This window comes from Megalops cyprinoides, chromosome 17 (assembly GCF_013368585.1).
Source record: "Megalops cyprinoides isolate fMegCyp1 chromosome 17, fMegCyp1.pri, whole genome shotgun sequence".
NCBI classification, from domain to species: domain Eukaryota; kingdom Metazoa; phylum Chordata; class Actinopteri; order Elopiformes; family Megalopidae; genus Megalops; species Megalops cyprinoides.
Genome location: NC_050599.1, coordinates 13,387,911 through 13,412,571, shown reverse-complemented (window position 1 = coordinate 13,412,571; position 24,661 = coordinate 13,387,911). Strand labels below are relative to the sequence as shown.

Sequence of the window (24,661 nt, the reverse complement as noted above, 5' to 3'; positions counted from 1 at the left end):
TCAATGTTTTAACAGTACCCTTCATAAAGTAAGACAGTATGCCAATCACAAGAAGTAGCTAAGATACATGATTTAAACACTACTCATGATCTAAACACACGCGAGCACATAACAATGTTCTAAACATCTCTCATAATCTCAGTTATTTGGATTGTGGATCCCCATAACGTTGTGGGGGGTTTTGACAGGAAAAGAAGAGAAAACCAGGGCGTCATTCATTACGACCCCCTTGAAAACTTCTGGAAATTTTGCGCAAAAACCGACATTATGCGGTCTCTTCCCGGAAACCGACTAACTGCATCCACCACCACCCTGCGCTGAATATAATTTGTGACGTGTTCGGGCAATACCCGCCCCTTGTTCAGTCAGCGCGCAGGGTTTGCTGCAGAGATAGCTGAGAAACCTGGACAAACAGAGACAGAATTTCAGTCCCGAAACCCAGCATCGCTATGGGAATTACACCTTTCTTCCAAAACGAAGCTCTTATCCCATACAATCTCAAACCCGTTCATTTCGTGACACTGACTTTAAAAAACTGGCGTTTGAAGAAGTAACCAGCATTAGATTAGGTTAGAAATTGGCAAGTACTGTAATGTGGTGGTCCTCTTGATGCAGAGATGTGCCACCTATCAAATGAAAAGCATTCTTAGCTCAGTTCTGGGAATGGGCCTATTTTGAGCTATTTTAATAATATTGGAAAATGCCTGGGAAAATGTCAGTGATCTGTATGCCTCTGACGGTAAGACGCTTGTATGATTTTATTGTATTGTTGTTATTTTCTGTTGTTGATCATACTATTATTATTAAGCCATATGTATTTCCCCCCTCGCCTGATTTGGTATCCTATGAGAGATTTAAAGTCACAGTGTCTGTTTTTTTGCATTTGTTTAGTCTGAAAATTACTTCGCATACATTTTCTACTTGGAAATGAATGGAGCTCTCTTTTTAAAATCAAATTACGCTTTAAAAAAATATTTTAAAATTAATGTCTTAGCATTCTTAGGTCTGCTACATGTACTGGAGATTGCGAGAACAATGAAACACTCATTTGTTTTACACATTCAGTTCATGATAATCAACTGATTGCAGAATTACACTGAACGCTGTCTACTGCATTAATTATACGGTTGTTGTGTCGGTATTGTCTCCAGATGCTACCTGAAAAAATGTTATCAATGCGTACAAACAATGCATATGTTACACTGTAGGCCCTCCTAAGACAAAGGCTCTTAACTGCAACCTATATTATTATTGCAGTGTTCACATGGCCTATCGTTTGTCACAGGCGTAGATTCAGTATATCAAGGTTTATTTTTACTGCCATGGGGGGTAATGAGGAAATGAGGTATGACATGCGTTGAAACATGTTATGCAGGTATGCAAAATGAGTAGTCTGTATTCTGAGATTGTAAAGAATTACTGTGTGATGTCAGCAGTGCTACTAACAGTTACAAATGCCTTTTTATTATAAAGAAATGTTTCCAATTTATGTTTTTTGTTTGCTTGTTTTTACAATTAGCTGCTTAGCCAGGTAGAATTGGCATTCTTGAAATATTGTACTATACAATGTATGCTGACAGTACAATAGCAGTACTCAACTGATTTGAATTTAAGACCCAAAGTCCACTTAAGAACTGAAGGCCACTACTCAAAATACTGAATGCTGAAAAGTGTAAAAAGGTGTTAAAACTGTAAAGGCATTATACATACATTTACTAATATTAATTTCTGTAAGATCTGTTCAGATATATTGCATGGGTAGTTTCTGAAGCAGCCCCTAAACTCTAGAAATTATTTTCCATGTTGGACTTCAAAATTAGAGGAAAACCAGTCCTGCACGGGTGAAGTGAAAAGACAATGGTGATCACATTGTGCAGTAATAGCATCCCCTAGGCATGGATGATAGCGAAAACCAAAGAAGTGAGCTGCTAAATGTACTAATGTGACAACTTCTGTCATGCAGACCCTGTAGTGGGTGCTTTGATTGTTGTCTTTGCACTCTGACATATGAGAAAAATTCTCATTGGTCCGTGAAGACTACTTCACTGGCCACTCTCAATAAATCAAGCATGACTGACTCCAAACAGACTTGCCTTGCTTGTTTGTGCTTGTAGTTGTTTACTGGTGTGGCATTTTGCAACAGGTGTTATGCTGTGTGTATTTACCAAAGGGGAATACCTTCTTGCCTTTATCTCTTGTCTTTTGTGGTGAAGTTCCAAAACTGAAAGAGTGCTGTAATTACAGTTTGCTGTGTGAATATAGAGAAAGTTCAGCCTGCAATCTAAAATGTTGGAATTTCCCAGGCTTTCATGACAATCAAGTAGCCATTGCTGTGCGTTAGAATGATGACACGTTTGCTGGACATGTATGTGCAGCTATTTTAAGAGTGTGACAGGAAAAGTAAAAATACACAAGCTAAATTACCATCTGTCTCTCCCAGTATCACATTTCTGACTGATACTTTCACATGCTCATTGTGTTCTGTGATTTAACTTTGCTGACCACACAGTCTGGCTTTGAAAGACATTGTTTAAACTCAACACACACTTCCAAAGATGTGGTTGCAGATTATCTTTGGTTGTTTGCCTGTTAACATATTGGCATAATCCCTGTTTCTGAAAAAGTAAAAAAAAAAAAAAAAAAACCAGTCCTTTTAGAAGTATGAAACAGAAAAATTTCAAATGCTGTCGAAAATTACAAAATTGTTGTCCTTTGATTTCCTCAGAAATGTTGTCTTCAAGCAAAAGTGCAATTGGGAAGGGTGGGGTGCTCAATCAGTTATACGTTTCACTAATCTGTAGAATGGAGGGTACAAAATGCTGTCTTGACATTTTTCAGACAGACACAAAGTTCCCTGCTGTGTTTCATCACCACCATGCGCACAGAGAACTTCGCTGGGCAGCAGCAGCAGTTCTTTGACAGAATGCCAATAGTGCATCTGCTTAGTGGAGCCACAGAGACAGTGACAGAGGCTGCTCTCTTATCGGAGCTGGCAGGAGCACCCAGACACGCCATTAACTCTCAAGCTCCAGACCACAAGAAAACCCCAGACATGCTTTTCTACCTGATGTCATACACCATATCACCTGATATCACCTGTTGAATAACAACTGTTACACTCAGTAAAGATACATTTTGAATGGGCTAACATGTGACATACCCAAAGTCGGAACATTTTGTTCTTTGTCAAAGCTTGACTGTGTCAGATATATTTATTATGCCATGGGTGAGGTTTCTTGTACTGCACTTTAACTAATTGAAAGCCTGAGAACAGGGAGCTAAGAACATTTAGTGAAAACATGAAGCAAGTGTCCTGGTGTGGTGAGCACTGAAGCTGAATTCTCTGGCTTACAAAATCTAAATACAATGTTTCAGTTAGTCTTTATCTAATTCTTGGCATTTGACAAACAATAAAGGCATTTAAAGCATTGGCATTTGAATAACAATACATTTGTTTGGTTCTTAGTTTCCTGGACTCATTCATTAAGGTTTAATGGGGTTTATGGCTAGGTTGATGGCTAAAGAAACCCCAGTGAATGAGTAGGGTGGATCTTTAAGAAAAAAAACATTAATCCTCTTTGAGGCATATATTTGCCCTTGCTGTTCTATGCAGCTGAAAAGAACAAGCAGTTACAGCACACAGAATGCTTAAAAAACACCATGACAGACATGAAGGAAGTCAGAAACACAGGATGTGCAAGAGTGAAAAACACCTTAACATGTTTCAAGTCGCCTTTTTAAAGGGGAATTGGCCTGCTTTGTTCTGTCATCAACAGAATTGCACCCCTCAGTGCCTAACTTCAAAACCTAACAATGTTTTTTTTTTCCAGTGTCCCATCATGCTTTGCAGTTCTGTTTGTGATGGCAGGCTTGTGGGAAAGCCCGACTTTGACTAATCGCTATTCATGTGTAGTAGACTTGAGGCTCCCCCAGAGCTGAAAGGTTCCCAACCACCGCATGAAAAACAACACATGTAGCCTGAGCCAAACTGTGGGCTGCAGAGCCCAACATTTAATTGGGATGCCTTTATGTGGTGTAGTGAGAATATTAATGTTGCCAGGGATTATGGGTGACAAGGTCAGTTTTTACACATTTGAAATCAGTTGTGGTGCGCACCCCCTAGCGAAATTACAGCATTTGAAGTTCCCTGTGAGGTCTGAAGTAAGATGAGGTGGGAACCATTAAAACTGCTTCAAACCTTTTCTCTCAGGTTTTAAGAGTGCCTTGTGTGCAGAAAGTGATGATGCAGCGGCCTCTGTTCTCTGCAGATATTGTATGTTAATGCTTCCAACATCATATTTTCTGGGGGAGATCTGTGCTTCAGCCAAAAACCTGAACAAAACAGAAACATTTCCAGCCAACCTTTATTATGTGAAGAAATAAAACATTATGAAGGCATTTCTGTATACTCTGCATGATTGCTTGGATGTAAATGCAACATGAAGACCAAACTATATTGCAGCTTGTGTTCTGCCTTCACAGGACATGGTAAACCTGTAGTATAATCTTTTCAAAACGGCAATGTTTCATTGTGTTGAAAGTCTGTCTGTCAGCTGAAGTCAAAATAAGGTCATCTGCTGTCATCAATGGTCCAGTTGTGTTATGCTGAGAATTTCATTTTATTATATGCTGTGATTGTATCAGAGAAGTAATTGCTTTGTTGACAAGTGAGAAAGTGCTCAGAATACAGAATAAGAAGGCAACGGCCAAAACCAAGCTCAATATTTGGTATCCTAATTCTACTTTTTTGGGTATTTTGAAGAGAACACATGGCACAAACTGATCTTCACAGACTTACTACTTTTGATTTACATTCAAATTATTTAACATCATCTCTATTATATCTAACATTGTTGATGGAAGTTCTGAAGTAATAGATCTGATAAAAATGAATTTGGTGCTTCTAGTTGACTACTGGTGGATTCAAATCACTAAACTAGAACCGGCATTTCAGGAAACTGTGGATATTTGAACTGGCTGGCCGCGATGCAGAGCAGTAAAAAGTGATGTCCATGTCCACATTATGAGCTGAAGTATTACTCCACCCATTTTTATCAAATTTCCAATATCAGATAATTCCATCTAATTTCCTACACATGCCATTTCCCTTTCAATGGCAATTACATTATTTTTTTCATGCATATTCATGGGCGGAGGCTCATAAGCCAGTAGACAGCAGCAGGTGTCAGAGCAGCCCGGGAGATGCATTCTGGTGGAGCCTCCTTTGTTGTCATCTTGAAAATTGAATTTGGAAGAGCCTGACCTGGGGTTAATAGCCTCTGTTGTTTCATGATTTGTCCGTTGCGACAATGTTGTTGATTTTTCCTCATCTCGAATGTCCATTGATTATGGGGAGTGTGGTCTGTGGTAAATAAGAAATAGCACATGTGATGAAGCAAAGCAAAATATTGGTTTGTATTAATAATGAAATAAAATGAGAAGAAGTCCAGTGACACAATAATGGTCCATTTCATGGTGATGTCTCTTTTGGAGTTGTCTTTTGGTGTCTGTCCCATGTGTTAATATGAATCCATAAATTGCACATAAGAATGTGGAGTCTACTGAAAATATATTTTGTAACTTAATTTGTTTTTTTACTTTGCATCTTGTGCAAACGTGGAGTTTTGGGCGATGAAATCATTCATATTAGTTTGCTGCTTATCCTGCCCTAGAGCCATACCATTACCTGACACCTCAACCCTGCTCCCACCCTAATTCTTTCTTAAATTACCCTGGCATAGCCCCTACGATAGTGACGTATAGCTTCAGCCCTCGAGGAGCAGAGTCCTGTAGATTTTAAACTGCTTTACACCTGGCATGCCAGATGACTTGGTGTCCTGTTCAATTAAATAATTAAAAACTTTGTACTAACAGTCTGTGTAGAATAACAGATAACAGACTTTACTTTTGTTTTGGCTGGGCAGTGGGTGGAATTGTGAAAACTGGGTTTATAACCTGATGTTACCTTTGTACATTCTTAATTGGAAGAATAAAGCACTCAGTCTGTCAGTGTACATCTTTTTCATCTAATTGGATACAGTTGTGTAGTAAAAAATATTTGCCTGTAACCTGTAATTTGTACAATGAGGTTAATACTTTAATTTCAACAGACTGGTATTTCACAAACATGGAACAGGTGTTCCATTGTACCGATTGTTTAAAAATGAGTAGGTTTCACTCCATATTTTTTATAATATTCTTTTTTATGGTAATGATAACGTAAGAGCCTGTTTTGTCTCTTACTCTTGTCTGCTAATGTCAGTTGAGTCATGTTTCCTGTAAAGCAGTGAGTTATTAACTGTACTAAGAGTATGAAATCACCCTCCTGAGACAACAGAAGTGTAAAAAAAGAGATTCCCACTCCGCATTGCACAGGTTATTGTCACAGTCATTATGTCACAGCCTAATTACTTACTTGGCAAGGCAGATGAAGAGTGTAAATGGTTTCACACAAAGAGACAGACTCTCATTTGTCTGTTTTCTTTGGGTTATTGTAACAGCTCAACAAAAATGTTGTTGTTGGGTCTTGGGGGTGTTTTTTTTTTTTTTTAGCTGCTGTTCGCTCTCGTTGGTGACGTCTCTGCCCAGGCCGTGACTCCCAGCACTGCCACAAAGTCCCTCTCCGCCCATCAGTACCACCACACAGACCCACTCACAGGCGGGCAGCTGGTCTGCGACAAGTGCCCCGCGGGCACCTATGTGTCAAAGCACTGCACCCAGGCCAGCGTGCGCGAGTGCAGCCGCTGCCACAACGGCACGTACACGCGGAGCGAGAACGGGGTCCAGCAGTGCCACCGCTGCAAGCCGCCTTGCCGGGCACCCTTCGTGGAGGAGGTCCCGTGCACGGCCACGTCGGACCGCCTGTGCGCCTGTCCCGCCGGCACCTTCGCCGACAAGGGCACCTGCAGACACCACACCCAGTGCCCCAAGGGCTGGGGCGTGAAGAAGAGGGGCAGCAAGGTGGAGGACATCAAGTGCCGGCAGTGCCCGCACGGCACCTTCTCGGACACGCCCTCCAGCCTGCTGAAGTGCAGAACTCACACGAACTGCACCGCCCTGGGCCTGGCCTTCATAACTGCGGGGACAAGGGAGAAGGACAACACCTGCGGCCCCTGGCACGCCGATGCCTCCCTGACCCCAGCGCTTCCTGTGCTCGCCCAGGCTTCCTCAGCTGTCATGACGCACAAAGGTAATGATGGGGGGGCCAATGGCAGCTGTCACAGGCTGAGATAAATGATTAGCACTGTTCTGACTGCACAAATAGTCCTGGGCTCACTGGGTCCAGTGATTATGTAACCTGTTTGTTTGAGTGAGACTGTGCCTGCTGACAATATGCTGCTCCACCTGTTGGCGTTTTTCAGTCCATAGGTAACTGAGCATGCTATATGAATTTGGAAGTTAATACATATTATTATGAAATATGGAAGATGACTCAAAGGTGGATGGTTTGTTTTGAAAAACAGAATCATGCCTTTTAAGATAGATTCATTGCAAGAATTTCATTTATTATTAAAGGCTGTTTAATGGATATTTTTAAGTGAATGGCACAAGTGTATGCACTGTGAATTTAAACTTGCAGCCAACAATTACATAACAGGCTGCAGTGATTGGCAACTAAAGATATTTCATGGAGAAAGCATTTATTGTTATCTAACAAATAAGACTTAATTGTTTGCTTTTTCTTTGGGATCACAGGGAAATTATGAAACTGTTGCATTTTTGGACAGATAACAAAAGAATAACTTAGCTTTTATCTGAGGTCTACATGGGCCAGGTATCAAATAAACAGCTATTCACTGATAGCGAATACTATCACTGTACACTTTTTAGGTGCTGCTTAGTAGGTGAGACTAGTAAGAATTTCAACTCAGATTTTTTAAAATATTCAGTCCTTTCAAGATGAAGAGTTCTGGGAATTCACATTTTATGATCAGTGTTTTTGACAGTGCTTTGAGGATGATGAGAATTTAAGGAACTCTATTTGTATAGAATATTATTTGTATAATCACATGAGGAGAAATGGAATGGCTTTTGTTGGTCATTTTCTGTTAGTTTGCCTTTTCCTGCTCAGATTCATTTCACAGTTTCACCAGCCCTAAAATGGGCCATTAATGCCATCAGTATCTCTTTTAGCCAGCAGTTGAGTTCAGCACATTCAGTTGGTATGCTTTGGACAAATTAGGCCTTTTTCAGTCAGACAAACCACAGGGTGGTATGTGTATTGTGTAGGTGTCAATGGCAGAGTTTCAGCTGTCTTTGCCTCAATGGAAGTGGAAAGGCGATTGCACAATGACAGTGGGGAAGGAACACTTAATCCTGGAATATGTGGATCTAAGAAAAGTCTGTGAACTGATCCATTACTTTAAAAATAGACAAGATTAGGAGTTTGATCCAGCCCCTAATCACAAATGACTATAGTGTTTTTAGTGAAACTGAAAAGAGTCAAGGACAGTTTTCTTCTCAGTGAAATGTTAGTGGGTTTTGGCAGTATTCTAATCTTCAGACGTTTTCTCATTTTCGTAATCCAGTTTTCATTCAATATATATAACTAAAAGGGAACTGTCATATCATCAAAGGGTGACTGAAATGTATAATGTGCATTGTCTTTAATGTTACTGAAGGGGTAGTGTGTACTCCTCTAGGCACTGTTCTGAGGCTAAGACTACTTACAGTGCTGGCCAAAAGTATTGGCACCCCTGCAATTCTGTCAGATAATGCTCAATTTCTCCCAGAAAATGATTGCAATTACAAATGTTTTGGTAGTAATATCTTCATTTATTTTGCTTGCAATAAAAAAACACAAAAGAGAAAGAAAAAAAAGTCAAATCAAGTATCAATTTACACAAAACTCCAAAAATGGGCCGGACAAAAGTATTGGCACCCTTTGAAAAATCATGTGATGCTTCTCTAATTTGTGTAATTAACAGCACCTGTTACTTACCTGTGACACATAACAGGTGGTGGCAATCACTAAATCACACTTGCAGCCAGTTAAAATGGATTAAAGTTGACTCAACCTCTGTCCTGTGTCCTTGTGTGTACCACATTGAGTATGGAGAAAAGAAAGAAGACCAAAGAACTGTCTGAGGACTTGAGAAGCAAAATTGTGAGGAAGCATGGGCAATCTCAAGGCTACAAGTCCATCTCCAAAGACCTGAATGTTCCTGTGTCTACCGTGCGCAGTGTCATCAATAGGTTTAAAGCCCATGGCACTGTGGCTAACCTCCCTAGAGGTGGACGGAAAAGAAAAATTGACGAGAGATTTCAACGAAAGATTGTGCGGATGGTGGATAAAGAACCTCGACTAACATCCAGACAAGTTCAAGCTGTCCTGCAGTCCGAGGGTACAACAGTGTCAACCTGTACTATCCGTCGGTGTCTGAATGAAAAGGGACTCTATGGTAGGATACCCAGGAAGACTCCACTTCTGACCCAGAGACATAAAAAAGCCAGGCTGGAGTTTGCTAAAACTTACCTGAGAAAGCCAAAAACATTTTGGAAGAATGTTCTCTGGTCAGATGAGACAAAAGTAGAGCTTTTTGGGAAAAGGCATCAACATAGAATTTACAGGAAAAAAAACGAGGCCTTCAAAGAAAAGAACACGGTCCCCACAGTCAAACATGGCGGAGGTTCCCTGATGTTTTGGGGTTGCTTTGCTGCCTCTGGCACTGGACTGCTTGACCGTGTGCATGGCATTATGAAGTCTGAAGACTACCAACAAATTTTGCAGCGTAATGTAGGGCCCAGTGTGAGAAAGCTGGGTCTCCCTCAGAGGTCATGGGTCTTCCAGCAGGACAATGACCCAAAGCACACTTCAAAAAGCACTAGAAAATGGTTTGAGGGAAAGCACTGGAGACTTCTAAAGTGGCCAGCAATGAGTCCAGACCTGAATCCCATAGAACACTTGTGGAGAGATCTGAAAATGGCAGTTTGGAGAAGGCACCCTTCAAATCTCAGGGAGCTGGAGCAGTTTGCCAAAGAAGAATGGTCTAAAATTCCAGCAGAGCATTGTAAGAAACTCATTGATGGATACCGGAAGCGGTTGTTCGCAGTTATTTTGTCCAAAGGTTGTGCTACCAAGTATTAGGCTGAGGGTGCCAATACTTTTGTCCGGTCCATTTTTGGAGTTTTGTGTAAAATGATAATTGATTTAATTTTTTTTTCATTGTCTTTTGTGTTTTTTCATTGCAAGCAAAATAAATGAAGATATTACTACCAAAACATTTGTAATTGCAATCATTTTCTGGGAGAAATTGAGCATTATCTGACAGAATTGCAGGGGTGCCAATACTTTTGGCCAGCACTGTAGGTGGATCTGCATATTAATGTATTTTCACCATCTAGTAGTAAAACAAGGGTACTGTGATTACCTTGGGGGAGCTGCTCAAATTTGGTGGGTAGGGACACTACTGTTCCTAGGAATTTTTAGATATAGTCAAAAATACTCTTCACATGAGCAGTCTAACACCCTCCTTGCATGTGAGATTATAAAGACAGGGCACAGCTGGTACAGGGCAAAGCAGGGTTATTTTGTGACTAGCTGGCAGCTTGCTAGTGGATTAAAGTTTTAGAATTTCTCCCCTCTGTTTTGCTGTCTGGGTTAAGCTCATCTTTGAGTTGAATTTAATTCGCATCTCTCTCTCTCCCTCTCTTTCTCTGTGCGTGTGTGTGTGTGTTGGGCTAGACACTGTCAACTTGACATCAGATGTTCAGGATTTAGGGTTAACCCTGAGCAGTAGGGGAACTCTACCGAGTGACACAGACACCAGCACAGTGAGCTCAACCTCTGCAAAGACTGGAAAGAACAACGTGGCCACCGTAGCCACGAAGCCCGGGCCCACTGCCCCCCCAGGGAAACACCACAAGCACCTCCGGGACCGCCAAAGCCAGCAGTTGGCCACCAAGCGGGCCATGGACACCCTGGCAGAGGGGAAAGCTCAGAGCCCCGGGTACAGGCCCACCCGTCGGGGGTCTCCCAGGCCCAGCACGCACAAGCACTTTGACATCAATGAGCACCTGCCCTGGATGATCGTGCTGCTCCTGCTGCTGGTGCTGGTGGTGATCGTGGTGTGCAGTGTGAAGAGAAGCTCGCGGGTGTTGAAGAAGGGCCCGCGCCAGGATCCCAGCAGCATCATGGAGAAGGCCATCCAGAAGAAGCCCTCCACCCCAGCACAGGTCAAAGAGAAGTGGATCTACTACTCCAATGGCCAGGGTGAGTGGGGTCGAGACTACCGACATAACATACTAGTCTACAGAATGTCATTTTTCACAGTTCTGATCACCCTTGGGAAGCACGTAAAGCGAAAATTTACTGATAAAATAAATTAGGATTAACCATAGTAAAAGGAAATTTCAGGACCAGAATCTGATGTTGTGAAAAGGGGGGGCGGGGGGGAGAATTTGCACCGGCTAAATAAGAGGTCTCACATGGGTTCATAGACACTGTACTGCTACATTCAGAATTGTAGGAGAAACTGTTCAGTACAGTTGTACATCTCAAACCTGTCTATGGGCCCTGGTGAACCATCTGTCCCACTTAACTGATGTCACCTCATGATATGCTCTAAACTGGGATTAAACCACTGACCGATGGTAAATTTTGTTTGGCTTTTCTCAGGGTTTTATAAAAAGCATCTGCGTGTATTTTCTCACTTGGCACTGCAGGAGAGATGGCCTCACTGCATTTTCATTAGTGTGGATCATCTGCTGATCTTGCCATTCTAAGCCCACCACTGGGGACAAAAACTAACACGTCATTTCTGCCTCATGGAGCACAGCTCTCTGTGTAACAGTCAGACTGTTAGGGAGCAAGGGCAATACTTCTATGGCTCCAGTCTCCCCAGGTTCCACACAGCAGTGCCCGGGGAAGGCGATGTCTGTGGAATGGCTATGGGCTGCTAGGTTACTGCGCTGAAACTTCAGCACTCCAGCACTGAGCACGTCTCGATGTCAGCAGATATCCGGCCGTGCAGAGTTCCAACCTTAGGCAGTCTAAACCAGATTGTTCCAGTTCTGTGGTTTAAGAGTCGCCCAGGTTTATCATTGCAGACACTTGCTCTTGGGAGGGGAGGGTCGCATCGCGTTGTGTCTCCCAGGGTTGTAAAGTTTTTTTCACTTAGTGTGTAGGTCAGGTTCCCTGCGCGAAACAAAGGACTAAGCACGCTACCATGGTTGCTATGTGGGTTCATTTATAGACCAGGGGCAAACAAACGACTCATCGCAGTTTGAACAACTAATGCACATTTCCTGGGAGTAAGACACTTAAGTCTTGAGAAAACCCACTCGAACTCAAAGCACCAACTTTATCGTCATGATTGTATTACTTTGACAGGGAAAATTTCATTTAAAATGTAAGCAACACTAGTAGTTCAGCTTTCAGTTTAGTGACTACAACAGTTTTACTTATCAACTGCTTTTGAAGGGCACAGGCAGTTATGCCAATACCTACTGATAAAGGAAAGAAATTTCACACAAGTCCACATTTTTCAAGTGATAATGTGCAACTAACATAACTAGTTTACAGTTACTTTATCAAAACTACAGCGAACCCAATATGTGAAAAGGATAAAATGATTTCCCCTGTAAAATATATATATATATATTTTTTTGTTTTAGTTTTCTGGAGCATTTCCAGAAACAGAAAAACTGCATCACTTTTACTATGTTGTTTGTCTCCCCTTTCCACTTAAATTTAATTTCATTGCTTTTTGACTTCAAAGAAGGAGTGAACTGACTGCATGTTTTTCAACAAAGATTCCGGAATGTTCGTTTGAACGGGAACACTATTCTGCTTTGACGGGGTCCGCGTGTAACCGGTGCAGGTAGAATTTACACAGCTATTTTCTCTCTCAAACACAAAAACAAAACATTTCTCCTAATTAATTCAAGGTGTTTAATTAGCTACCCTGAGGGCAATCATGTCTGTTTACTAGACCAGTTAAAGCAAGGGTAATAAAGGGTGGCATGAGAAACATATATAAAGAAGAAGTTCGGCATCATACAAATAATGAATTCTTTCATATCAGGCCAGGAAGCACCCAGAACGACAAACAGAACATACATAACCAACATCAAAGGAATACCAACCACCCTGTCAGGCTTGCTGTTTACAATTCTCACCGTGTTATTCTACAATGGTTGTTACCCACGAAAAACTCTGGTGCTTAGAACCAGGGTGGGCTCTGGTTTTCCAACTTAAAGTAATGGTGCCATTTTGAATGAGTTGTGTTGATACTGCCAGACAGGGATCTTTTGTTTGCGGAAGGTACAGTGCATCTATACGGAAGCAGTGGTCGAATTCCTCTTTGTCAGATCAGAAAAGGCTGTTGGTACTTTCAGATCTGGCAAATGAATTAAACAGCAACCTTCCTTTTGTGTTCCATTTCCTGATGAAGTGCTTAGTACCGTGCAAAGTAACAAAAACAGATTCTGTGTAACATGTTCAACTAAAGCTTTATAGCGTATGTTTGTCATAACATTTAAAATGATAACTATTTAAAATGATAAGCCTAGGTAATTAGCACACAATGTTAACACACAAGGCCTTCATCAAGCTTAACTGATCATATGGGTAACCAAGTGAACAATGAAATGATGAATATCTGGATTTTACATCCTAAATACAAAGAGTGTTTCCCCAGACCTGGTTTGCTTTCTCAGGAGGACACATTGTGATGTACAAAACAACCATTTCCTCCTCAGCTTCTGAAAACTCACCACCCCCCAATAAGAATAACAGGATGGCTACAAAGGTGGATTGTTTCATGGACTTATCAGTATAAGCAATGAATAAACAATATTCCTTGTTCTAAAATTGAAACTGGAAAGTAATTCACAGTGCCCAGCAAGGTCACCTTCATTAAAGTAATATTCTGACATCATCACATGCTGTTTCATATTGCCCCATGGCAACTGACTGAACAATCATCTATGTTTGTCTTTTCACACCAAGTCATTAGTATGTAACATGCTATCTCATCACAGACCATTTATCTTGCTTAAACATATAAAATACTGAATTTATTATGCAAGGGGAAATCCTTTAACCTGTTATAGGCTTTAGTTACACAGCCAGCTTAGACCTGTATCAAATGGTTCACTGTCTCCTTTGGTATTTTTGAATGAAAATCAAAGTGCAAGGGTAAATCTTGTATTGAAAGCCCAAACATTACATTCTGCCAACAACCTCAACATTCCTGCACTGTAGATTATGGCAATATGGTTATTTTATCCTATTTAATAATTCATGCAAATGGTAGCACATTCAACTGCTGAAAACAAAAGTTCTGTCTTTTTCTTTGCTTTAGGTGAATGTATATGACAGATGTCAAACGCTATATGTGTAGTTTATGTAGACAATATTTAATAATCAAGTAATATTCTATTAGAATAGTAAAAATATAATATGAAGCGTGCATAATTAGTTCTTCACGCATGTAAAACCATTCTGCGAATGGCCTTTTCACTTTTGTTCTGCTCTGAAAATGCAAGGGATTCTGCGAAATCAATGAACACAGCATTGCGAACATACACATACAAATGCATCACAAGGCTTATGTAGGTCAAAATACAGACTCAAACAGCGAGGGAATTTTTTTTACTGCTAATTGTCACTTTGTATGATATAAGGCAGAGATGAAAGGAGGCAGGCCAGAGGCAGAGGCAAAGGCTCACCATTTTCCTCTCCTCTCAAAGCCCTTCATGGCAAACCACAGGCCAGAGGACACAAGCCACTGAAGGCAAACCACTTTCCAGCAGACATAAAGCCCACTATAGAAAACCACAGGGCAGAGAACATAAGCCTGTAAAGGCAAATCACAGGCCAGAGGACACAAACCCGTAAAGGCAAATCACAAGTCAGCAGATACAAAACCAGTTATGGCAAACACACAGACACAATGGCTGCATCCAAATACTCAGTATGCACTAACGTCGGTTAAGAACCTACTACTCGACCGTTATTGTAGTACATTCTATGGGTATGCGAGCAAGTAGTAAGGATACAATTCGGACGTACTCTGCCGCCATCTTACCTGTCCTTTGACCTGGATGTTTACAGATGACGTATACCCATGTGCGCGAAAATACAGTAAGTCAATAAGCCAATAACAACTGGCTTGTTACGTAACGTTAGCTTTTTGTTTTACCCCAGGTTGACAGTTAGCTAAGTAAAGTAGGCTGATTTTTAAAACATTAATGATGAATTTTTAAGAATATTCAAGAATAAAGCACCTTTTGAATGGATTGAACATATCCCTTTGCTTCACATTTTCACATAATAATAAAGAATTAGAATTCTCATCATAAACGCAAATAGTAATCTCAGTATACTTCTGCAACTATACAAAATACAATCACGTCATCCATCTTCAGTGTCTCGGTGAAATAAGTTGTCTGCAAATAACTACTGGAACTAGAACTTTTAGTTAGGTAATTCTTGAACAAACTTTTGTTCTCACTGAGACTACATTTTTGTATAGCTTTTTTTTTTTAAAAGAAACTCACCATATTTTTTCTTTGTGTGTAGCTGTATAATTGTATTTTGCAAAGAGGTTATGCTAATATGATATATAGTAACTAATTACACAGCTAACTGTAGTACTGATCGACTATTTCAAAGTTCACTTAATTGCATTTATAGGAAAAGATTAAATATACTGAGTTCAAATCAATAGGGGACAAAAGAACAGCACGTTTCAGCAAATGTGCACTGAACTATTTAGGAGAACACCAAATGTGTCATAGTGTACTTTGCCATGAAATATTTCCTAGAAGCATTTCTGCCATTTAGATCTATGCAGTCAACATGTATCAGATCACCCAAAGGGTTGTCTGGAGGGAGGGTGTGGTGTAGGATATCCTCAAGATAAGGTTTTGCATATCAGTGAAAAAGAGGAGCCTGGAGCTCCCAGTGATCTCATGTGTATCTCTTTACTTCATTTTGAAATAAACAACTTTGGCCCAGAAAACTAGCTTTACCACAGAAATACAAAAAATGGGGTCCCCAAGTCAAAGTACTACATGTTAACCAGACAATAATAGGGATACAAAATTATCTCTGACTACCATTACTTGATGGATACACTATACATGATCATATATGTATAGTAAATTTTTATACAGCAGCAGTATTCTTTACTGAAGTTAATTCTAATTTAATTTGTTTTGCAAAGCCTGATTATATTCTATAAGTAAAGGCCTGTTCTGAATAAGAATAAATTATTGCTGTAAAAAGAGATGTACTTTAGATATTTCCTTGATGATTCAAATTTGTAAATGCTAAACTGCACAATGCCCAGTAGCTATTGTGTTTGTTTGTTAAACGTCACTGGTGTGATTCGGTATAGACTGGTTTATACTGTTTATATGGTATAAACTGAAATAGTCTTAAAACCATTGCATACTTAGGGCTGAGAGCCTCGAGGAGCAGTGCCGTGGTCTGATAAAGGAACTGAAAAGTGCACAGTGGGTTTCTCTCAGTCTGGTTCCAGCAAAGCACTCTGGGTCTTTGTTGCAGCTCAGCACAAGCCACTTTAACCCCATTCATTGCTCTTTATGGGCTGAACTAAAAGCCTCTTGAAGTCATCGGCAGAATATGCCTAAAAGGACAACCTGAAGCATTGTTGCCAATTCCTCAGGGCTAAAAATCACCAGTTATCTCTCCCGAAGTTGCTTTTTTTAGAAAGAAAAAGTTGCTAGCAGTCAGGCTGGAGGTTACAAATAAGGAAAATTGCTTATTTTCTGCATATTTTTTAATTTTTGTGGACTCTGAGATGAGAAACCTTTAAAATGAAACGCTAGGGTTTTTAGTATGGGAACGAAAATAAACCCGAGCACTGTCTGTGTGAACGGTAAACATCATTGGGATGCTGACTCAGAGATCTGATCACAAAATTAACCAAGCTGACAACACTTCTCTGCAGCCCTTGTGCCTTGTACGGAGCTAAGACCAATACCATGGCTGAATCAGTGGCCACAAAAGAGAGCCTCTTCTGTTAAACATTTAACTTTGTGTAGTTCAAACTAGACCAATTAAGTGATCTGTCTTTTTCCAGAATGTCACATTATGGCCTGCCAGTCACAGTCATCCAATCTTAAAGTGCCTAGTAAGTGATATTATAATAAACTCTAACTTACAAACCCCAACTTTGAAACCTTTTGGACAACCATCAACTTTGAGCACCATCATAATTTTGTTTTTTGGTGGAGACCCCCTCCGTTGAAATGGAGTGAGGTCAGAGGATGACTTCTTTAATAAAGAATGACATGACATGCCTGCTGCTGAAAGTAAGCACACCTCAGGTTCCCCCTACCCAGCACACTGTTCCTAAAGCTCCAAAGACAAATGAGAATTTTTATGTAAGAGGTCTTGAAATAATAAGAGTTGGTCAATAACTGTAAAATGAATAAACAGAATATACAACACACCATATGGTCTACTCTTTCAGGTGTGGATATCCTCAAGCTGGTCTCTGCCCAGATTGGTAGTCAGTGGATCGATATGTACCAGTCCCTGGCGAATGCCACAGAGAGAGAGGTGGCAGCCTTCTCCAACGGGTACACAGCTGACCATGAGCGAGCCTATGCTGCGCTGCAGCACTGGACAATCCGCGACAGCGACGCCAACCTCGCCAAGCTCATTAACGCCCTGCATCGGCAGCGCCGCATCGATGTGGTGGAGAAGATCCGCGGCGTGATGGAAGACAATCCTCAGGTGAGCTGCCTGTGCTTCGGTTTTCATTCAAAAGATCACAGGCCACAATGCTGCTCCCATAATCATCGCATGAGATGCCACATTACCGGTCCTTTCACTATCCAATCACCGGTTGCGTCACTGTCCAATCATTACGCCACATTAGAGATACCATCACCAACCAATCACAAGACTCATCTCCAGTCAGTCAATATTCCTATACCGTCCTGGATGCACACAGGAGCACACACACTCTCACATCTACGCGCACACACACGTGCACATGCTCACACACATGTACATGCCATGCCACTAAACGGCAGGACAGACGGGTCACATGGGGAGTTATGTTTCCACTCCGTGGCCTGGTGTCTGATCCCATCCTCGTCCCAGAGGCCCGAGGTCATGGAAGAACCGACAGGCATGAGGCAGGATCATTCATCATCCTGCACTAAAGCACATTATGCAATGTTCTCCCCTCTCTAAATGGGCTTCCGATTATGTTTTTACGTCCTTGTCCTTTCAAGGTTAAATATTACCATTGAGGGGTTTTCATAATAAGGCTGCGGTGATGTGCAGATAAATCTAACTAGCCCCGCATGGTCATTTTACCTGTCAGCACCACCTAATAATTTCTTTATTTGAACAGTAACTGTAGATGCTTTTCATTGATTGCTGTAAAGACACATGGATGCCAAGTACAGTGAAGACAGCACTTTCTATCTGGGGAACACAGTGTGCTGTAGTCGCAGTTAATTTATTGTGCTGTATGTCTTTTTGTCTACTTTTTGGTTTCATCCAAGACAATACTTTACTTTAGTTTGCTTGTTTAAGCATTTCTATTGTCTCCCCCTTTACAGGAGAACTCTGGCTAATTATTAAGTTTGTGAAATATACCAAGTGCCAACATGCATGATTGAGCATTTCAAGCTCTGTGAGTATTCAACCCAACCTTCCTTTTTCCAGTTCCTGAGCTGACACCATATTGCTATCCAGAACACGGTGACAAAAAACAATCAGTGAAATCGCAGACAATGAACAGGCCCAACTGTGCTGCTATGATTTCTCTCACAGTATTAGCTTTGCTTTCGTTGTCTAGCTTTTTACAGTGTTTTTAATAAGTGATCTTCTATGGGAGAAGAAAGGCTTTCCAACAGTGTTCTCTGTTTCTCCATTTACTCTAAGAAAAATATCTGACTAGAAGTAAGGCAAGGTTACATTGTTGACAAGACACTGGTTCTCAGTTCACAAGATGCAATTATGAATTCTCAGGCATGCATGTTAAGTACTTGATACATACCATAAAAAAGCAAAAAGTTTGTGTTAACAAGGACAACATAGTCATGTTATTTTTAAGCTCACCATATTTACTAGCAGCAGATGCAGCTCGTCATGTTCGTTACTTTTTCTGGAAAGCAGGCAATAATCAAATCCTCTTAAGAAAATACCTCTTTCCCCATAAATACACTTTCAGTAACAACCTTTTTGAAGAAGAGGTTGGGCCCGAGGTATTCCTGAGAGAACATTCCGTATGGTGCAGGCTGCTTTGCACGGTCCGCGGAGGGCAAAACGTTTAGCAGTCCCTGGACTTGTTTACGGCTTTTCATTAAGAAGCAGCCCGGGGCCCAGTTCTACGACGCGGTTATTTTCGTCTAAGCTGAGCTGCAGGTGGTGGACTGTGAAACGGCATTAATCTCAGTGGATCTCCAGCTGATACGCTGTTTAAACAACACGTTTTTTATTATTATTATTATTATTATTATGGCTGTAAGGGCGAAAGGCAGAGGAGGGAGGAAAGAATGCACCACTGCATGTGTGCAGGGCAGCTCATCTGTCAGTCTCACCCCTGTTCAAGTGCTAACCTGACAGGCCCCATTGCATAACGGGCAGCGTGCGCCTCCTCCCACCCTCAGTTTCGGCTGGTCTAGAGACGATAGACACAATCAATATAAATACTCATACAATTGTACCTATGCATAAATGCCAATAGTTGCCTTTGGTTGAGCAGGCAGGCTGGTGCTGGGGCCTGCTGCTATTTTGCTTTTTACTCAAGAATAGCGAGACCTTTCCTGCCAGATGTTTCCAGCAAATGGGGATTTACTTGGAAGGATTGCAGATATTTATTCCATGTTTTGAAGCTAATGTGAAATACAGAAGAACATATTCCTCATACCCATCCTGATCCTCAGACTTTCTGATATCTCTCCCATCTGAATGTTTATAATGATTTTGGTAATTAAAAGCCTATCTCATCAAAATAAAACCTATCCTTTAAAAATAGTTGTCTAGCCAACAACAGATTCTCAGGTAGCAAGCTGGACCTTGTTGTCTACCAATATTAATATGCTGGAATGGAATGTGTCTGAAGATATGCATAGATTCACCCTCAGCATGGATCATCATTGATAGGGCTGCTTTCCTGTGTAGCGCCATGTAGAGTGACTAGTTCCAGGCCTATAGACTGTAAGTCAATCAATGAGAATCTCTTCATTGACCTCAGTGGAAAACAAACCACTTGAAACATAGATTTGAAATGATAGACTACATGTCATTTTTTATTCTGTTATGGTAGACTACATGTTAGTTTTGGTAATCAGCATGGGCTGTGTCCAGCGTCCATTGGTGAGGCTTATTGAGTTAGATAGCGCTGCTTTTTGAAGAATATATTCACCTGTCTTTACTTTAGAGACCTATGCTATAAATGCAACCCTGTTGCTGAGACATCAAGTGTTTCCAGGACTGAGGATGGCTTGACACTTTCTCATTTGCTTACCTGTTTATTTTCCAAGTTATTCCATGAAGGCCAGTTACAGTTTTTATCTGAGTTGTCCCAAGCCGAACTTACTTGCTTTAGTGAAAACAGCTCTTTCATTGAGTTGGTCAAAGACCTAATCTACAATAGCCTCAGCATCAATGGATACAACATTTCCTGTCCGCTGACACTTGCGGAATGTTCCAGCAAGGGAATTCCGAGGAACAGGCAGTACTCTGCTATTAGTGTCCGTTGTGTTCTTTTGGACTGTATTTGACCTGTCTGTGGGCATGTGGGCCAAGGAGTGCTAAAATAGAATTGCACCAACAAACGGTCAGCTATTAACCACCACCCACTATGTAAATAAAATGACATTTTCTTCTTACCTCTATTTTTGCTTTGCCCTTTTGTGTCAGTATGTACAAAACAAGTAATTGCAGGCTTTCATCGTGGGGGAATATTATTCACGCTTAAGTGCTGGAATGCAGATGTTCTGGATCATTTTCCTGTAGATAGGCCATGAGTCTCTTGTTGTCAGTGCTGAGGCATTTCCCCTAAACTTAGCTGACCTTTTCCTTTGTGTTTTGCCTGTGTCATGCATGTACGTAAGTGGTCCTTCACTGAGTCACCGGTTATTCATAGGAGTTTCAGGATTCATGACTCGGCCTTTGTTGCTCATGACTAATTCTCCAGGGGTTCCAGGACTTAGCTTGTGATAGCTCCAACTTTTATTTTCTCCATCTTCATTTCACTCTGAGCAACTATGATTACCAAGCCAATTTACAATCATGATAGGGGAGATGATTTTCTCTGCAGTGGGACCTGGTGGGGTAGTCCCTTGTCTGAAATGTCTCAGTTTTTGAGGGAATCTGCTATTGACCCACTGTACTGTGCATAGGCTGTGCCAAAGGAACTAGAGGGCAAGATTACTCAAGCATAGCATGTGGGTGAGGTTTGTCCTAACACTGTCACAGATGTCAGCATTAGGAACATGTTCTGTTCCTAATGAAACCCTTTATTGTAGTTTTCATTTTATGAGTATTAGTTTTGTGCACACACACATACACACACACACACACACACACACACACACACACACACACACATACAAACACAAAAATGCAAACTCCGGAAAAATATTTGCTTGACAATGTAAATGTGATTATTCATAACCCTAAATAAACTCATAAATGAACAAATACACACCCTCCCTTTTCTGCCCCTTATAAATCTCCTCAAACATTATCCAATTAGGATACAATGAAGTCATTTTTTTTTTCAATGCGCAATACATTATGAGCGTTTGAATGTGGCTGAGGTTGTGGTTTGTGGGCTGTAAATTCTCATCCTTGTGAGTCTACAGAGCCCTTTCATGGCTGCCTCTTGTGCAAGGCTCTGACGCAGAACAGAGAAATCGGAGGGCCAAGCTGTGGGTGGCTCAAACCTCCGGGGTCAGCCTCAGTGAGCCATCTGACCGCTGGCTCATAATTGTTCCCTGTAGCCCGGGGAACATACAAAGTGTGTTTAAAAAATGGTGCAGACATGGCTCTTCTCCAGTGACACCCCCCCTCTTTGTTTTGCAGTTTGATCTGAACCAGCTGATGACCTCTGTGAATGTAACCCAATGCCTCAGCCCCAGCCTCAAGCCCTTAGAGTCCCCAGGCGTGGTGCTGGAGCAGTCTCCGGTGGACCGGACCAAGGGCTTCTTCGCCGACGAGTCTGAGCCTCTGCTACGCTGTGACTCCACCTCCAGCAAAGACTCCGCTCTCAGCAGAACTGGCTCTTTCATTACCAAAGGTGAGGCCATGGCGGTCCTTGATTTACAGCGATGACGGGGGTGGTTCAAAAAGCTCCCAGCCCCCCGGCACACAATGGCGTTTTTTCATCCACTGCCCTCGCTTCACGGCGAGGGGGGACAATGCACATCTTGTCAGCTCTCTGTTTATAAAAAGGTTGAAAAAAAGGTGGCCTCAGTGGCCTCCATCAATCCAGTATTCTAATCTGGTGAGGTAAAACTCTTCGTCAGTTGCTTGTGTGTTGCAGTGCATCTCATGGTAGCTTGGTTTTCATATGGCCCGCAAAGAATTTCTTTCAGACTGAACTTAGTTGACCTTATAATTTTGCCCCACATCAGATCTTATCTGGTGGCATAGAGATGGCATGTTTATGGATTGTGAAAGCCAGCATCACTCTGTCTTCGTTGTGTTTGCTGTATTTACTGAGCATCCCAAAGCTCTTGTAATCCTGGCTTTAAGTATCTAGTAAGCTCTTTCTTCCCTCAGTTCTATGCCCTAATGGATTTTTACATTTGCGGCCTAAAAACAGAAGCAGTGCTGAGCAAAACAATATATACACTGTTTCAGATGACGCACGCAATTTTCAGCAGTGACTACTGTTTGTACAGCTGTGAACATCAAAAACAAAATGCCCTGTGAAATTTTAAATGATTTATAAATGAATATGTTGTATTTTTCTGCAGGACAATTCTGTATCTAATATTGTTTTCATACTTGTTTTTTAAAATGTTAAACCTCAGTCACTGAAACAATTACTGGCAGTTTGAGTATGACACAAGATCAAATAAATTACATGGACTTATTGTGTAATTCAGAAATATACCTAAATGGCATTATTAACTGTTGGTTATATAAGTTATCAATATAAGGTTTATACAGTTTATACATAATTATTTATAAATAAGCCTGTTTCCTTTTATGTTTGTGAGCACAGTGTAAGAATGTTAAGCTCCTATATATTGTTTGTATACACTGCCCTCTTGTGGATGTCTATTATATTTAATTTTAATTTACACAACTGCAAAGCATACCCTCTTGGTTCTCTATGGATAGTCACTTTCAGTTGAGGATGATATTTATCAATCCTGTAAAATAAAGTATAAAGTATATTGAACATAGTCATGTTCTTAGGCAAACCTAAAGATTACCAGTTTAACTCCTAGGTAGAGGACTGATGTCAAATCTTTGAGTAAGGCACTGAACCAAAATCGCTTCAGTAAAATAACCAGCCGTATAAATGGAAGTGTAAGCTCTGTCGTTTTTGATGAGGGTGTTTGCTAAGCAAATTGTGTAATGTAATGTAAAATACCTCTGTGCTTACCTTTCTATATTTTCTCCTCTTAGAAAAGAAGGACACAGTTCTGCGTCAGGTCCGGCTGGACCCCTGTGACCTGCAACCCATCTTTGACGACATGCTGCACATCCTGAATCCAGAGGAGCTGCACGTGATTGAGGAGATCCCCATGGCTGAAGACAAGCTGGACAGACTGTTCGAGATCGCTGGAGTTAAGAGCCAGGAGGCCAGCCAGACGCTCCTGGATTCTGTCTACAGTCACCTGCCAGACCTGCTGTAATGACACAGCCAGGGGGCGCTCTCTTCATTCCCCTCCCATGTGCTGACCAGGTGGGGGAGAGAGGCTCCATGGAGGGCCAGGAGCCCCCAACAGCTGCCTCACCACTGTGCACATTCAAACGCCGCTTGCAACTGCATCAATGTAGCATTGAAAAAAGCATTCTCTTACATTTTGGAGCTTCTTGTTTGTGTGTTTTCCGTCAGACAATGTCAGCCGTCATGTCATATAATACATCCACACACACAAGCACGCACACACATACATATTATGCAGGCACGCACAAAGCGCACACACATATGCACATGCAAAACATTAATAATATGTAATATAATTTATGCACTAATTTTCTAATAATAATAACATCTTAACCTTAAGGCATTCAGACAAATGTGCTCCAATTGCCTGTTTAAAGTGCAGTTTACTAACATGCCATGTTTGTTTGTTTTTTTTCTATTACATTAATTATTAATATAATGATTATTATTGTAGCTTTTTATGTTTTTTCAGCACCTATTCTTAACATGATTTCATGGGCATTTAAAATAATCCCTGCTTGGTAAAATCAGATGATCTCACTTAAAGCGAGGGTCACATTCTACATAATCTACTTGAAATTGACAGTCACACTTTGGGATTGTGGTACTTCATTAAAAAAGAAAACGCAGTGTAAACTTGCTTATTCCTACCTAATTCTTCTTTAAAAAGCACCAAAAAAAGAATAAAAAACAAAGACAATTTTTGCTGTACACCAACTTACAGTCATATTGCAGATGTTAAGACCTGATGTTAAGAACACAGAATGTGCCCCTGCCAAGCCAGTCATATCAAGCTACTTTGGTGCTAGACT

General features: G+C 41.1%; 1 protein-coding gene across 1 annotated transcript; it reads left to right on the top strand.

The window, feature by feature from the left end:
• Positions 1-383: 383 nt before the first annotated feature.
• tnfrsf21 (tumor necrosis factor receptor superfamily, member 21) lies at positions 384-24,106 on the top strand. Its single transcript, XM_036550541.1, has 6 exons — positions 384-739; positions 6,553-7,189; positions 10,685-11,212; positions 17,448-17,713; positions 22,028-22,241; positions 23,585-24,106. Exons 1-6 carry the CDS (start codon positions 701-703, stop codon positions 23,812-23,814), a joined length of 1,914 nt encoding a protein of 637 aa, XP_036406434.1. The 5' UTR covers positions 384-700; the 3' UTR covers positions 23,815-24,106.
• Positions 24,107-24,661: the final 555 nt, after the last annotated feature.